Here is a 16496-nt window from a genome sequence, read left to right on the forward strand (position 1 = left end):
AGCAACGGGAGCTCACCCCGTTGCGGGGATTTGAACCGCCAACCTTCTGATCAGCAAGTCCTAGCCTCTGTGGTTTAACCCACAGCGCCACCCGCATCCCTTCTATTTATCTTCCCATGCTACAATTCCCAGAATCCCCTGGGAAGAGGGACTGAGAAGGCGCACCACAAATGTTCTCTCTTGTGGCTCCAGGGGGTCCGTTGGGCAGTTGTGGTGAGCGAGTTCTCTTTCAGGGCCTTGCCTTCTGATCTTCTTATTTGGGGTTCTTCCCGAGGGTTCCCCAGAGCAGGGACGCACACAGAGAGCGCCAGGTCTCGAACGGCTCCATTGTTATGGCACGGCCGAATGCTGCCCCTTAGTGGCACGGTTTGGCCAGTGTCTGGCTGCTTCCAGGTTCAGCATTGGTCTCTAATCGTTCCCAGGAGAAGAGTTTGCATTTCTTGTCCGCTCTCCGAGGACAGAGGAGAAACGCAACTGGTCCAGGAAGCCCTGTGTTGGTTTTGGGAGGGGAGGCGAAAGGGGAAATGGCTCAAAGGCCGTCAATAAGGCGTAGTCAGAGACAAATGCTAGGTCAACTCTGGCTGGACATCAAGTAATCTGCGTGCTGCCAAATGTTATAGGGTGGGGGGTGCCATCTGTCTCTTAGCATCTTCCCCACCCACACAGGAAACTGCAGGAGTCCTGACATTTGGAAGATTTAACTAGGACATATTGGGTGGATATCCACACTATTTTCGTGGAATGTAGCCTGAAAGAACATGGATTCCCGGAGAACTTGGTTTTTATTAATTGTTGTTGTTTAGTCGTTTAGTTGTGTCCGACTCTTCGTGACCCCATGGACCAGAGCACGCCAGGCACTCCTGCCTTCCACTGCCTCCCGCAGTTTGGTCAAATTCATTTTTATTAATTACCTTCAAATAAATCCAGTTTCTAGTCCTCATGAGCAAGGATGCTGAGTTTGCAATAAAATCCCACCCTATGGAGGAGGGCTTGCCCCTGGGGTTATTTACCTATCCTCACGTAGCCTCCAGCCTTCAAAAGATTATTACAGTGGTAAGAACTTAATTCGTTCCGGAGGTCCGTTCTTAACCTGAAGCTGTTTTTAACCTGAGGTACCACTTTAGCTAATGGATCCTCCTGCTGCCGCTGCACCGCCGCCGTGCGATTTCTGTTCTCATCCTGAAGCAAAGTTCTTAACCCAAGGTACTGTTTCTGGGTTAGCAGAGTCTGTAACCTGAAGCACCTGTAACCCGAAGTACCACTGTATTTGGTTGCTCCCCCTGCCCATAAAAGCAGCTAGGGACGAAATGTGATCACCCCACAGCTGAAATACTTGGAAATGGGTGCCCATTGCACCTGCTGAAACTTCCTTATTAGAAAATGTGCCTAGTGGGCCCACTGTGGCCCTAATCCAGACCACAATGAATGTGCCCTAGAGCAGGCCCAGCTGGCAAGGAAACTATCTACATCCCAAAGGAAACATTTCCATTCCCCACATCCAGTGTAACAGATCTGGGGAACCTTTGGCCCTGCAGGTGTTGGTGGACTACAACTCCCATCAGCCCCAGCAAGGTTGGACCAATGGCCAGGGATGGTGGGAACTGTAGTCCATCAACACCTGGAGGGTCAAAGCTTCCCCATACCTGCAATAGAAGCTGATGGGATTTCATGTTTATTTCATTTTCCTAACTCCATATAAAGATTTAAGAGGGGCCATACGTCACCATCCTTCCACTGCTGGAATCCTGGGCTATACTGTACTTGAACCCCATCCACCCCCAATTCTTCAACCATGTTGCAAAGTGAGGAATAGAGAAATGTTTTTAAAGGTTTCTCAGGGTACAGGATAATGCACTGGGGAGACACCATTCATGTGCCTTAGAAGCTCTTTACAAAACTCCATCCTTGTTTATCCTTCCTGCTTTCCATATGGAGAGCTGATCATTCTTGCTTCTTACTTAATGTGAAGAAAATATTAGGCGATAAATATTTTGTAGTGTGTAGCAACAATCCAACAGAAAGCCATTGGCAAGACGATTTAGAACGGGAGGTCACCTCTAGGGCGTAACTTAGCCCAGCTGCCCGGAGGAAGGAAACATGCAGTCAGTGTTGATGAGAGGAATCGTGTTCGAATCCTCCCTTGTGCCTCTGCCTCATCCTCCCCCCAAGGGAAGGGGGTAGGTGTGCCTTTGCTCGGGAGCTCAAATCTGCACCGGGAGGCCTATTACTCATCTAGCCTCCCCCTGCAGCAAAGAGATGACACAGCCCCACCCAGGCTCCTTCTCCTCCCTGCGGAGGAGAGAGAACAGATTGCCTTGTGCTCCCTCGTTTTGTGTCTAAGAAGAGAGGTTAACTAAGGTTGCCAGCTTGCCAGGAAACAAACAAAAAACAGCTGCCCTGGTCTGCTCCCGAATTTTTTCTAACCTCCCAAAATCAGCAGGTGAAGCTGGTCATGACGACACGGAGACAACGGCTCACATCTGGGCACAGCTGCAGATCGCGTTGCTGTTAAGGGGAGAGCTATGGGGCTGGCAGAAAATTCGAGGCTTGGGGCGGATTTGGAAACCATGTATGGACCGCTCCATCCCTGATGGAGGTTGCCGTGGGTAGCACAGGATCCAGGTTTTATTGGGGTGAGTGGGTGGGAGGCTATTAAAGCAGGATGCTCTCAGTAAGACCCTCTCTCGGATTACCCTTGGCACTGTCAAAACACTGTCAAAAATTGCCATCTTTCTTTGGAGTGCAAGGCAAGCACAGCAGGCTGGTCTATCTTGACACGACTGCCTGCTGATTCCATGCTTGGGGGGTTGGGGTACCAGGGCTGAGACGAGGCTCCAGGACTCAGCAGTGGGGGCCCTGCAGTCCTGAATTTGGAAACCAGGCCCCTGTTGTTACTGACACTAGATAGCTCAGTTGGTTAAGGCATGGTGCTGATAATGCCAAGGTTGCAGGTTCGATTCCTGTATGGGACAGCTGCATATTGATCCTCAGGGTCCCTTCCAACTCTGTGATTCTACATTGATGCTTTCTGGAAAGTCCTGCCACTTTCCACAGGGAAAACTCACTCTTTACTGCTGAATCGGAGCAAACATCAACCGGGTTTTCCAGAGATTGATGTTTGCTCTGATTCAGCAGTAAAGAGCAGGTTTTCCCAGGTAAAGCAATGGGGCAAATGGAAAACTGGTCTGATCCATGCTTTGCTGCTTCTCACCGAAGCGACCTGTTTGCTCACGAGGTGCCAAGGGTTTAGATTCATTCTCCATCCCATCTTGTACCAGTTTTTCAAAAACTTATCACCCTCATTATCTCCTGGACACTAGGGTTGTCAACTGCCCAGAAAAAGCCCTGCCTTGCTGTTATGTCTAAAAGCAGTAACCTTGCCCACAAAAAAACCATGGCAGTTAGCATGAACCTCTGCTTATAGCTGCGCATGTGAGCTGGGAAAGAGAACCATACTGTCCCATACACAGCAACAGGAGCCGATTTCAAAGTTGGCAACCTTTGCCTCTGCCTATTACTGGACGGTTGTTATCTTTAAAGCAGCTCCTATATAATTCAGCCTTTCCCAAGTTAAAGCGCTAACAGGAAGTTTAAATAAAATCTCTGTTATGAAGAAGGCAGCCACAACAGCTCCTCGTGCCCCCAGAGGGTGATGTGTGTGCTTGTATGTGTACCACAGACCTTGGATCAAGTCAGAAAAACGATTTGAGGGGTTTTTCTTCTGCTGCGGTTTGTGTTTTGATTCGCAGCTCTAATTCAGTGTTTCCCAACCGGTGTTCCGCGGCACACTAGTGTGCCGCCGGACGTTGCCTAGTGTGCCGTGGGAGGGAGGCGGGCGAGTCGGGCTAATCCTCCGGCCCCGCTCCCCCGGGGAACGTGCCCCGTCATCCGCTTCTGCCTTGCTCCCTGTGACAGGAATTCCCCAAACTGCATCAGCATCTGCCGCTTGCCCAGCAGCCCCGGCGCTGCCTTGCGCCCGGCGCCCCCGCCATCCTCGGCGCAGGGAGCGATGGGCGCGCAGGCAGGCGCTGCCCGGCGGAGCGACGGCTCCTTCCGAGCGGCTGGCAGTGTCTGGGCATGACTGGCCTCCCGCCTGGTCCCGCGGCGGCTGCAGACGCGGCCGAAGCAGCGCAGGGAAGGAGACGCCCGGCCGCCCAGCCCCGCCCCGCACGCTCCCACTCTCTCTCGGCGGCCGGGGAGCGGGGCCAAAGCGGGCCCCCACCTGAGTGGCGGCTGCGTGAGCCAATAGGCGAGCTGGGGCAGAGGGGGAGGCGGGGCTCCGGAGAGCAAAGAAGGGAGGGGGCACCCGGGAGAAGGGGGCGGGGCGGGAGGAGCGAGGAGCGCGGCGCTGCGCCCGGGACGCCCCAGTTCCGCCGGGTTAGAAGCCGGCGGCCTACCTCTGCTGGCCGTGGAAGGCAGCTGGGTCTGGGTCGCGCCCCGAGAGTGGCGGGGTCCGCGCACAGCCTGCCCTCCAGGCTGGGAAGTGGCTCCTAGGCTCCGCCTGAAGCCACGCAGAGCCCGCAAGGCGCCCTCGGCGCAACTTGGCCGGGGCAAAAGGCGAAGCTCTGGAGGGAAAGGCGGCCGGATTCCCCTCCTCGGCGGGTCCGGTGGTCTCCCGCCTCCTCTGAGGAAGGGTCTCTTCTTCAGCTTTTCTGATCCTTCGTGGCCCCGTTGGGAGAAGCCAAAATAAATAATGGCCGTGCCATTAAAGTTCTCTCTTTTATAAAAGGGATCCTAATAGAATCGTAGAGTTGGAAGGGATCCCCAGGGCTATCTAGTACTGTACAACCCCTGCAGTGCAGGAATCTCAGCCATAGCATCCATGGCAGACAGACATCCCACCTCTGCTTAAAAACCTCCAAGAAGGGAAAAACCTCCCGAGGGAGACCATTCCCCTGTTGAACAGCCCTTACCAGCAGAAAGTTCTTTCCCATGTTTAGTCAAAATCTTTATTGTAACGTGAATCCACTGGTTCGAGTCCTACCTTCTCTACCTTCTATGCTGTTACTATTTTTTTTATTTTTTTTTACATAAGTAAAAAGTGACCTTTCCCCATCTGGCATGGTGGTGTGCCTCGAGATTTTTTTCATGAAACAAGTGTGCCTTTGCCCAAAAAAGGTTGGGAAACACTGCTCTAATTCACTGCCGGCCACCAGAGGGCAGCAGGACATTATTGACTGCAAAAACCACTACATTAAGAAACTATGCTCCCAGGCAGCCTAAAAATAAAATCAAGACGGCAAGGAGGGAGGGAGGGAAGGGAGAGGGGGGGGGGAGAAGAAGCGAGAGAATATTTTTAAAGTACGTTTATTAAAGCCAGAGGGCAGTAGGTCAGGATAGATGGGAACAGACAGAGCGCTGCGTGCATGTGATATCGTGTAAGGAAGGAGCGGTCAGAATGAGAGTCGGCGGCTCAGGATGTTGGGGGCCGGGCTCACCGTTTGACAGCTTGTATAACTGTCTGGAGCGCTGGCCAGGGAGGGAGCATTCGCCCGCCAGCTGCTGCACCTGCCTCTCCCTCTCTTTATTATTATTTGCGTTTGTTTGCATCTTGGGGGTTTAAGATGCGGGAAGGAAAACAGCCATAATCTATTGCAGGCATGTCCAACAGGTAGATTGTGATCTACCGGTAGATCACTGGATGTCTGTGGGAGATCACTGGTAGATCATTGGCTCCCCCCCCAAAGAAGCTGAACAACTGTGGCTCCCCTAAAAAAAGCTCAACATTTTACCTTCTCCCTGAAAAAACTCAACAACTTTGACCTGAACCCCAAAAAAGGGGTAGATCACTGCCAGTTTTTAGCTCTGTGAGTAGATCGCAGTCTCTTGGGAGTTGGCCACCCCTGATCTGTTGAAACGCGGCAGCCATTCAGAAGAGCAAATGGCTGACCTTTTCCCCATTTGTTTTCTTTTAGCAAGGGTTTGTTTTCTTCTGTTCTTCGAGGGCCCCAAATTCCTCTTCTCCCTGACAGTGAGAAGCACGTCGCTCCCCCCTGCAGGACCTGTGCTTAGGTCCTGGGGTTGGGGTATTGTGCTGCAGGCATTGGGTCATGGGAAGAGTTGCCATGTTTCCCACCTCCACCCCAGCAGCGTCTCTGTGCCTTTCTAATCTTATGTGTGGCAGGCAGACAACCAACCAACAGGTGAAGCCTTCAAACTGCTGTGTCCCCATGCTGGGGGAAAGCTCAAACCCTGAATTTCTATTTGCTGCAGGAAGGCTCAAGGCCTAAAAGGTAGAAAATGGAAGCATTAATCCCTGGCTTTGTGAAGCAGACAAGGGGAACCTGTGGCCCTCAAGGGGAACATCTACATTGCAAACACTTCTTGGTTTGACACCAGTTTCAGCCTGCTTCTCTGCTAGCTAGAAGGCAAATAGGGAGGAAGGAGGTGAAGAGAGCTTGCATCTCACAAAAGCAGGCAAAGCAAAATACAGGTGTACCTCGGGTTAAGTACTTAATTCGTTCCAGAGGTCCGTTCTTAACCTGAAACTGTTCTTAACCTGAAGCACCACTTTAGCTAATGGGGCCTCCTGCTGCTACCGTGCCGCCAGAGCACGATTTCTGTTCTCATCCTGAAGCAAAATTCTTAACCCGAGGTATTATTTCTGGGTTAGCGGAGTCTGTAACCTGAAGCGTATGTAACCCGAGGTACTACTGTAGTGGTTTGCAAACCACTAAGGTCTCCCCTTTCTCTTTGCAGAGACATTCGCTCCGTGTATAAAATCTCACTTTTTCTCTCTGTGTCCCCGCAAAGCCAATGGAGATGTGATGGGCCTGTACAATATTAGGGGGCTGCTGTGCCCCAGAGAACAGAGGGCAGGGGTTCAGAAGAGGAGCACCCCAGTCTCTTGGCAGTTGCTGAGTGGCTTGGCAAACCAGCCAGCAGAAATGCCATTATCTAATCGGATTGCGTGCTAATCGGGTAGGGTGGATAATCCTGGATCGTTAAAGGGAAATCTCGTTAGAACAATCCCATTTCGAATGCTCGGTAAGCCCGCTGTGCGATAACAGCTGGGCAGGCCTAAGCAATCCCCAGCACTGAGCAGCTGCCTCCTCTGAGATTGCACTCAGAGGCTTTACCTAGACGGGGAAAATATTGCAAATTTCCCTTAAGACAGAGTTGAGGAACCTGTGGTCCTCTCCAGTCATCACTGGACTCCACCGCCCATCAGTCACGGCAAATATGGCCAATGGTCAGAGACGACGGGAGGCTCTGTGTCAGAAGCGAGGAAGTGGGTTGTTAGGGGAAAGAAAAGTGACGTTACTTCAACAATAAAACATGATAATGAAAATGAAAAGAGGGCAAGAAAAACATTCCTTTGGGGAGGTGTGTGTGTGCACGGTAGGGTCCTTGGAGCAGCAGATCAGTCATTGCTGCTTTTTATTGTATCTTTTTAATAACTGCACATGAACAGAAACTATTAAAAATATATATCAAGAAAAGAAGGTGATAAAACTATTGAAGGCATCAGAATGTTAAAATCCGAGAGGTTTCGAAGCAGGGAGACTTATGAGGAACGGAAGAGGCTTTTAATAATTGAATGATATTCCTGCCACTACAGCTTTGCGCCTCGGTGGAGTTATTGAAAACCCAACCATTTGTTTTCAGTCTGGTGAGTTGAAAGGGAACAAGGACGCGGAAGATATTAATAGGGAGAAGGAGGGAAGGAGGAGGGCAGGCAGGCAAGTGGCTGGGTATCTGTTGGGTCACTGAAACTAGCCAGTCCTCAGCCAAAGAGCAGCTGTTGCTGTTGGGATCTGAAAATGATGGCAAGGAAATATTTTTTCGGCGCAGTGGAGAAAAGGGAAGCCGTGTCTTTCTGTAAATTTTCCTCCCAGGGTTGCTGAGGGGAGAGGTGGGATGCAGAGGATACTCCTGTCCCAGGCAAGAAAAGAAAGCAAGTCTCTAGTCCTCACAGAACAACAGTTATGAAGCAGAAATTGCAGTCACCATCATGGCTATTGCTTTGCGAGAGATGAGCCTGCTCCCGCCTTTCGGTGCTTTTAGCCAATGAGAGGAATCAGGGCTGTGATTGATGAGTCCTAGAGAAGAACATAGAGCCCAACAGAAAACTCTAAAATGGTCCCAGAACTCCAGGCATCGAAAAATTAATTTTCTGGTTAATTCTGAAGCTGTCTTGGGGTCTTCCTTGATGCGTGCATCATTCTAGGTTTTTTCATCTGGATTCATGCAATGGAGGATTCCCTGGGGCATTTTGAAGCTGTTTTCTGAGTAAAAGGTAAAGGTAAAGGACCCCTGACAGTTAAGTCCAGTCGTGAACGACTCTGGGGTTGCAGCGCTCATCTCACTTTACTGGCCGAGGGAGCCGACGTTTGTCCGCAGACAGTTTTTCTGGGTCATGTGGCCAGCATGACTAAGGTGCTTCTGGAGAACCAGAGCAGAGCACGGAAACACCGTTTACCTTCCCACCAGAGTGGTACTGTTAAGTTGTGGGTGAACATATCAGACGACACAGTGATTCTTCAAACAGCTCTTGTTTATTCACAGGCCAGGACAGAACTGAACTGAAGGGCTCAGTCAGCCTGCTTATATAGAGCTCCAGTACCACGTTACTGTAACAACTTTCTAAAACTATCCAATCACTGAACGTCACTTTCGATCCTTCATTTGCATAACTATCTACAGTATCCCCCTGGTGGCCCAGGGTGGGAACATAACAGGTACCAATTTATCTACTTGCACTTTGACGCGCTTTCGAACTGCTAGGCTGGCAGGAGCAGGGACCGAGCAACGGGAGCTCACCCCGTTGCGGGGATTCGAACCGCCAACCTTCTGATCGGCAAGTCCTAGGCTCAGTGGTTTAGACCACAGCGTCACCCGCGTTCCATTTTCTGAGTATGGAAGCCTTAAACAAATTGCACTGCAAATGCAGATAACACATCCATGCAAATCTTATGCAGGCTTCTGTCCGACTAGGGCAAGGGGCAGGGGGCCCAACCAAAATACACGATACCAGGCCCAGAAAGTCCTGAGGGCAGACGTGCTTCATCTCCTTCAATTTGGTGGCTTCCACCCTCCCTATCAAGATCATTGATATCCCAGGATGCAGAAGTGTCCAAGCCTGGCTTCTGACGCCCATCTGCATAATTGCTCTGATTTCTGAATAAATTTATCCTGCCCTTTCCACTATCTTGCATAACATGGATTATACTTGTGGCCGTCATGGGAGCAGGAAGGAAGTATTCAAGGCACAGAAGCTCCACCGCAGCAGCCCACTGGGGAAACTGCTTCCTGAGCCCTCCTACTAATTTTCTGGCTTCTGAGATTTCAAGCAAGTGTCACTCTCCAGTTTTTGAGCCCATGAGGGCTAGATACTTGCCAAAAGCAGATCTTCTTAGGCACCCATGCAAAAGTAGAATGGACCCAGCCATTCCTTTCCAGCCAAGGTCAACAGTGGAGCCAGGCACCTTTTCAAATTATAACTCTCTCCGCTGCATCGGAAAACCAGGACTGCACATCTGCCCCATTGTTCAGAGTTGGACGCACGTAGGACTCCCAAGCTTTTCCCCTCTGTTTCCCCTTCCCGGTTCTCATTCTCTCTTCCCCTCCAGTTCACTCTGGCTGGCTGGACGCTTCTCCAAGCAAAGCTTGGCTTTCGTGGAGAAGTGCTGAAGGACGGCCCACCTCGACCCAATAGAGCAAGGCACTTTATCCCATGACCCTCTTTTGGAGTTAGAGTGCTGGTGAAGAATCAGGGAGGACCTGTGTTCAAATCCCCACATAGCCCTGTAGGCCAGTTCGCGATCTCTCTGCCTAAGTTACCTCACAGGATTGTGTGGGGATTAAAAAAAAGGGGAAGACAGACCACTCATGCTTTCCTGGGCTCTTTGGAGGACGGCAAGATTGGGGGTGGGATATGTCTCAGTTTGAGTTTTTTGGGGGAAACAGACTGCTGCTGCCTAGGTGACAGTGTCATGAAGGGGGCTGGTGGCAGCTGTCAAAGCCCCTTTCTGCTAGAAATGAGCTTCTTTTGAAGAGGTGAGGGTCTGCTCAATTTGCATTGTTCTCAGCCAGGCTTGGGGAGGAAGCCGTCAGCATAATCTGAGCCGGGGACAGCGGCGTGTGGAGACTGAACTGAATTTCTAAATAAACAAATTAGTGCTGTTTTGCGTATTTTTTAATTCTGTGATGCTGCTCTTAAATATTATTTGGCACGAGAGGCAGCTCTAGCTATATCACGGCACCATGTGAAAACGGATTTTGCTACCACCACAAAGATTAATTTGTGAGTGGAGAAGAATTGTGTCTCCTCCTCGCAGCCTCATTCCCCCTCCTCCGCGGAGCAAGGGGCTGCGACTGAGAAAATGGCCTGTATCCACTGCGTTTGCACCTTCAGGGCTTCCAGAGCAGTTCAGCACCCCTTACATTGTGACACCCCGGTCAACTGCTTCCAGGGCCTGCTGGCTTATGACAGGCCTGTCTGGCAAGGAGCTCTTGCATGTAACTTGCAGCTCAGTGGGAGAGGCCATGTCTTGCACTTTGAAGGCTCGGTTCCTCCCTGGCCTCTTCTCTGTGTTTCAAATCCTCAATGACTTGACCCCCAAATATCAGAAAGGTTGCCTCCTTGACCTACTTGTCCCTTCCAGGTGTTAAGAATGGCACAGGGGGCCTTCTTGGTAGTTTTGCCTCCTCCAGAAGTGCAAGAGGGAGGGAGGGTGTCCCTGAAGAGAGCATTATTTGTGGCAGCCCCTAAGTTGTGGACTTCCCTTCCCTGCAGAGGCATGGGTGACTTCTTGACTATACAGCTCACTGTACACTGGCCTTTGAACGTCTGGAATTTATGTTTTCAGGACCCAGCCTATTCTTGCATACCCATCAACTGCCCTGGAAAAACTGGGACATCCCGTTTCTTCTTACAATTTTGGCACCTTGCTCTTGTGCAATTTTAGGTCAAGATCTCAACACGCACACCCCAAAGTGTTTTTCCAAGCCTACAATGTTGCACAGCGTGCCAAAATACGTATTTTGGGGGCGCCATTCCCCCCAAAAGTGGTTTTTTTCTGGCAGTTGTGGAGAAGCTCTAGAAAGACCATTCCCCACCCAAGTCCCACAGAAATTTTGCTGTGGGTCAGGGTCAATGACACGGGGGCTGGATGGACCAAAATAAAAAAAAAAAACCTTCACCATGAAGCAGTGGCCAAAACTCATCATTGATATGCTGTGTATTGAACTGGATTCACTATGAGGGCTTCAGCTTTGCCGGTCACATGTTTTGAGAGGCGTGCTCAACTTCCCTTGAAAGTTGCGTGACCTCCGACTTGAGTGGCCATCAGCTTTCCTGGCAAAACCCAAGCACAGAATTAAAACCTTGGAACAAGGAGAGAGAGAGAGGGAGAGAGAGAGAGAGAGAGGGAGAGAGGGAGAGAGAGAGAGAGAGAGAGAGAGAGAAAGAGAAAGAGAAAGAGAAAGAGAAAGAGGTGGACTGTTTAAGACACACAGAGAGACACAAGGCAGGCAAAAGGTGATACCTTTTTATTAGACCAACTTTCGTTGGCGAGAGCGTGCAAAGCCGTCGAGCATTTGGAAAGGTTTAGCATTTAGTCACTGGCTTTAACTAAGCACATTCGGACAGACATTGAAAAAAAACCAAAACAAAAAACCAAAAAAGACGAAATCAAATCATTATCTCTTCTTAAAAATGAAAAGGACTGTTTGTTGTTGTCGTTTTTTTGGAAAAGAAAAAAAAAAGACGAAGTAGTCATAGAGCCACACGAACAAATTCGGAAAGAAATCTGGAAAGAAACTTCCCCAGAATAAAAAACACTCAAACCCTCCGAAGTCAGCCAGTTAAAGCGCATTCAGAACAAAACAAACGCAACTTTTTCCACGAAAAAACGGGGGGTGGGGGGGGGAGAGAGAGAGGAGGAGGAAGGGAAGGGCACCCGTCACGCACAGCAGCTGGTATTTACACACGGAGGCGGGGAAGGAACTATAGAGTGGAGAAAAAATATTCTTGAAAAAGAGGAGGAGGAGGAAGCTAGGAGGTGAGATGGGGAGATGAGTCTTTTGAACCAATTTGGGCCCTGAATCTAGCCAAGATTCACACGGCAACCTAACCTTGCTTTCTTTCCTTGTCGATCTCTCATTCCACAGCATGCCAGGGTTGGCTGTGGGTGCATGAGCCCAGAGACAGACATGGAGCCATGCTGCTCTCACGCCTGCCTGCCTGCATGTTGCCTGGAGTCAGTGACTCCCACCTCTAAAACCCCCAGGATTATTTTACCTCTCAATTTTTTTATATATATATATTTTTTGAGCAGTGGGCACATGTGTCATTCCCTCATTGGGGGGGAGGGAGGAGGAGGAGGAGAAATGCTTCCTTTCAACCCTGTTTGAAAGCATTCTCACCTTTATTTTTGTTGGCCAGCAATTGCGAAACAAAATGAAATAACGTCATTAAAAAAAAAAATATGAAGATGGGTGAATTCTGCTGGTCACTCTCAGATGCGCAACGTAGTGACCTCTAGATGGCTTGGACCAGCCAGTATTTTCATCATGTGTGCTGTAGTCCAAAACATATGGAAGGCACCAGGTTAGTGAAGACTGTTCATGGGGAAGGTATCAACCGCGAGTTTCACGCTAGCTTAACTGCTATGCCTTGACAATGGAGGAATCCTGGGAACTGTAAGGCAGGCGTCCTCTGCGTGTTGCTGATGTACAACTTCCAAGAATGCCCCAGCCATCCCTGCTGTAGCCAATGGAAGCTGCAGTTCAGCAACACCATCAAACTAGAATCCCCCAAGCTACAGTTCTTTGCATGGAAGGCATGGCGGTTAGACTGCTTTGAAACCAGCTTAAGGTCACAGCACAGAAGCGTCTAAAGCAAAAGATGAGAAAAATCTTGGAAGCAGAAGACAGGGCAAGCTAAAAATCCAGATAAATAGGATAGCCTAACTGCGTCCCCAACAGACTGGTTGAATTAAGAGGAGACAGTCAGCTACCCACAGGACCAGGAGGGAATCGGGTCTATGGGCCAATAATTCTAAGATGACCTTTTCACATCGTTGCCATTGCCTCTTAAAATGTCACTTGGAAGTGGGGAAGGGAGGCGACTCTTCCCCCTGCATAGGACGAAAAGGAAACACCCCAATTTGCATTAAGGTCTCCTTCCGTTTTCACCAGGAAACGCTCCACAGGCAGCAATGGAAGCTGCAAGCGCGGTTCGTGATGACTGGGGGAGCGTGAGATTGGGGTAAAAGCCGCTGCGAGGCTGTCTGACGTGTGTCCTGCCGAAATGAATGGGGCTGCGTGAGAGCGCATCGCCTTGCTCAACCTTTGCTCACTTCGGTGGGGCACGGCCGTGACAACCTCCCAGGGGACGGCACCCTCAAACACTTCTTCTTGAACAGGGCCAAGTCTTGCTAAGGGCTTTTGCAAAGGGCCCCGAAGGTTGACAGAGCTGGGTTTCCCACTTCAAGTTAAGCAACTGTGTAAATCTTTGAGAGATCAGGGGCTGGCGAGCCCTTCTGACTCCTTGAAAGCACCACGAGAGAGGAGGAGGTGGGGGGAGGAGGGGGAAATTATATTTTAAATAGGAAGATGGAGATATATATAGATATATATATATATATTTCTTTTTGTAGAAAAATAAATAAATATTCCCCCCTTTTCTTTTGGACCGAGGAAGCTCTTTCAGCAGGATAAAAATCGTAAAGGAAGCAGGAATGGATAGTTTCTCACTCACTGGCAAAAGCGCCAACAAATCTGACGAGTTTCCAACTGGGGATTATATTCCTTTTAACAAACCACCAGCAAGTTGCCTCCCAGCCCCTCGCTCCCCGAATCAAAAGCCTGCTGGAATATATGTATTTCTATGGTATTTGGAGACAGTCCCTGACTTGGAATGATGGTCTTTGGGTTGGCAAAATTCTAGTCCTGGGTTGCCTCTACCTCCATTCAGTATTGTACTAACGGGTGAACAAGCCTAAAGTCACTAGATATGGGGGTTGCGATGTTTTGGAAATAGGAAATAGGAAGATACATGCCAGAGAACTCATTGCAAAGGGAAACGACAAATAAGCTCGTTTGTTGAGAAAATGCAGGCTTATCTTCCAAAATGAACGACAGGAGCGGACGTGTAGCTTTTAGGCTGGCGATGTTTTCATAAGGAAACCTCATAAGGTGGTAGACTCTCCTTCACCGGAGGTTTTTAAACGGAAGTTGGGTGGTCCATCTGTCAGGGATTATTTAAACTGTGATTAAACAGGGGTTGGACTAGTTGACCCCTGGTGTTCCTTCCATCGCCACAAAACTATGATTCTATGACCCCAATATTGTTAGTTCCTTTTGAAAGATACCTCATGTGGTTTCTTTGGAGAGGTTTCTTTGCGGGGGGAGGACTCTGGTGTCAAACCATCCGGCTGCTACGGGGAACCGTGGAGTCTGGACCACATTATCAAAGTCACAACGGCGTTGGGCTAGTTGCTGCCTCTCAGCCTGACCTACCTCACAGGGTTGTTGTGGGGATTCAGTGAGGAGAGAGAGAACCATGTACGGCAACTCGAGCTCCTTGCAGAAAAAAGGTGGGATAGAAATGCAATACAGTCACACCTTGGGTTACAGATGCTCCAGGTTGAGTTTTTTTCAGGTTACAGACGCTCTGAAACCCGGAAGTACCGGAACGGGTTACTTCCAGGTTTTGAAGGTCGCGCATGCGCAGAAGTGCTACATTGCACTTTGCGCATGCTCAGAAGCGCTGAATTGCAACTTGTGCTTGCGCAGATGTGCCGCCGCAGGTTGTGAACGTGCATCCCGCACAGATCACGTTTGCAACCCGAGTGTCCACTGTAAATAAATAAATAAGAAATAATTAAAAAGGGGGAGGCCCAAGGTTAACAGATCCCACTAGGCCTGTCTCTAGAAGTGGCAGGGTGGGGGAGAGCCAATCTCCTTTTAACATATGTTTTTATTTCTCCAGATGTGGAAACTCTGACGGGTAAGGAGCTTTTGCGAGTGTTCTCTGCGCATAGATTCCTTTGCAAAACGTGGAAGAGGTCTCCTGCGCTGCAACGAACAGGGAGCCCCAAGTAAGGAAGAGATTCATCCCTGCACTACAGCATGCGTGGAACTCCGAGAGGACTATTAGCTGACCGCCAATCAGATGAACTCCCTCGATCCAAAATCAAATGAAAAACAAAGAAACAAGGAACAGGAAAGAGAGATGACGAAGCATTTGTCCCTTAAAAGGACGCTCAGTAACGGCATGGTTTTTATGGGGCAAAGAGGGAAATAGTTTTCTTTTCTCTCTCTTATTTTTTTTTTCTGTTTGTAAAATGAGTTGATTGGTGAAATGGGGGGGGAGAAAGAAGGTATGCTGAGAGTTTGTCCCCCTCTTTTGTGGGTTGGTGGTTTTTTATTTTTATTTTTTAATACCACAGAAGTTCAGCGAAGAAAGCAGAGGGGAATAAAAGAGTCAGAGAAAAGAAGGATATGTCAATGGGAAATAAAGAATGATATTTTTTTTTGGAAAAAAGGAAGTTTTTTTAAAAGTTGTTGTTTCTTAGCAAATACGCCACAGACTACAATAAACCGCCTACATTGAAACAATACACAGATCAATACCCAAAATGGAAAGTCAGGGGGTTTTCGACACGTTCGTAGGGTTTGTCTTTTTATCTTTGCGTCGTCGTATCTTTTTTTCCCAAACAGTTTTTTGTTGGTTTGTGTGTTATATTGAATTTGTTTTTTTGTAAAAAAGATCAAAAAATCTAAGTTTTCTTTGTTCTTTTTTTCTGGATTTTGATCTCTTTTTATGCAGAGATGACATGATGAAGGCTTTATAAAGAGAAAATAAGGAATGTATGTATGTATTTACACAGAGAAAACACAGTACTGTACAAATATACTCTGGAGTTTACACTGCATTTACCCCCAAACAAAGGTATCCTTTAAACGCATTTAAACAATGAAATAAAAGCACCCCATGGCAAATGGATAGATTAACCCTGAATGTAAAGGATGATTCTTTGAACAGACCAAGGCATTCCCACCCTTAAAAAGCAAATAAATCCAGCCTCCCAACAGAACACGAAAAATGCAGTTCACACAAGTATAAGCAGCTTTTCAGGGCAAACCATGTGTGGACTACATCTCCCACCATGCACTGCACACTTAATTTGGGCCAGCCCCGCCTACCGTAATTTCTCTAATAGATGAACCCCAGATATTGAATGGAAACTTTTTGGGCTTGGTTGAGGGTAATTACAGTTCCGTTCACATTTTTAATGTGTGTGTGTGTTTGAGTTGAACTGTGTCGGGGTGTGTTTGTGTGTTTACGTGTGTGTGTGTGTGTGTGTGTGTGTGTGTGTGTGTGTGTGTTTATATACACACACACAAAAAGATGAGCAGCACACCCACACCGGTAAGTCAGACCTATGCGTTCGATTTGCACGCTTGTGACACACACATTAATATACTGATATAGCTTAGCGGCTGAATTTGCAATGGCTTTTAGATATCCCAACACAATGATTTAG

General features: G+C 48.8%; 1 protein-coding gene across 1 annotated transcript in view; it reads right to left on the reverse strand.

The window, feature by feature from the left end:
• Window positions 1-11478: 11478 nt before the first annotated feature.
• STX1B (syntaxin 1B) overlaps window positions 11479-16496 on the reverse strand; it is a 69052-nt gene continuing 64034 nt past the window's right edge. Inside the window, exon 10 of the mRNA XM_028704177.2 lies at window positions 11479-15795. Within this exon, the coding sequence (XP_028560010.2) occupies window positions 15454-15795 (342 nt within the window). The 3' untranslated portion in view covers window positions 11479-15453. The remainder of the gene's footprint in view (window positions 15796-16496) is intronic.

The sequence above is a fragment of the Podarcis muralis genome, chromosome 13 (genome assembly GCF_964188315.1).
Source record: "Podarcis muralis chromosome 13, rPodMur119.hap1.1, whole genome shotgun sequence".
In the NCBI taxonomy this organism is placed as follows: domain Eukaryota; kingdom Metazoa; phylum Chordata; class Lepidosauria; order Squamata; family Lacertidae; genus Podarcis; species Podarcis muralis.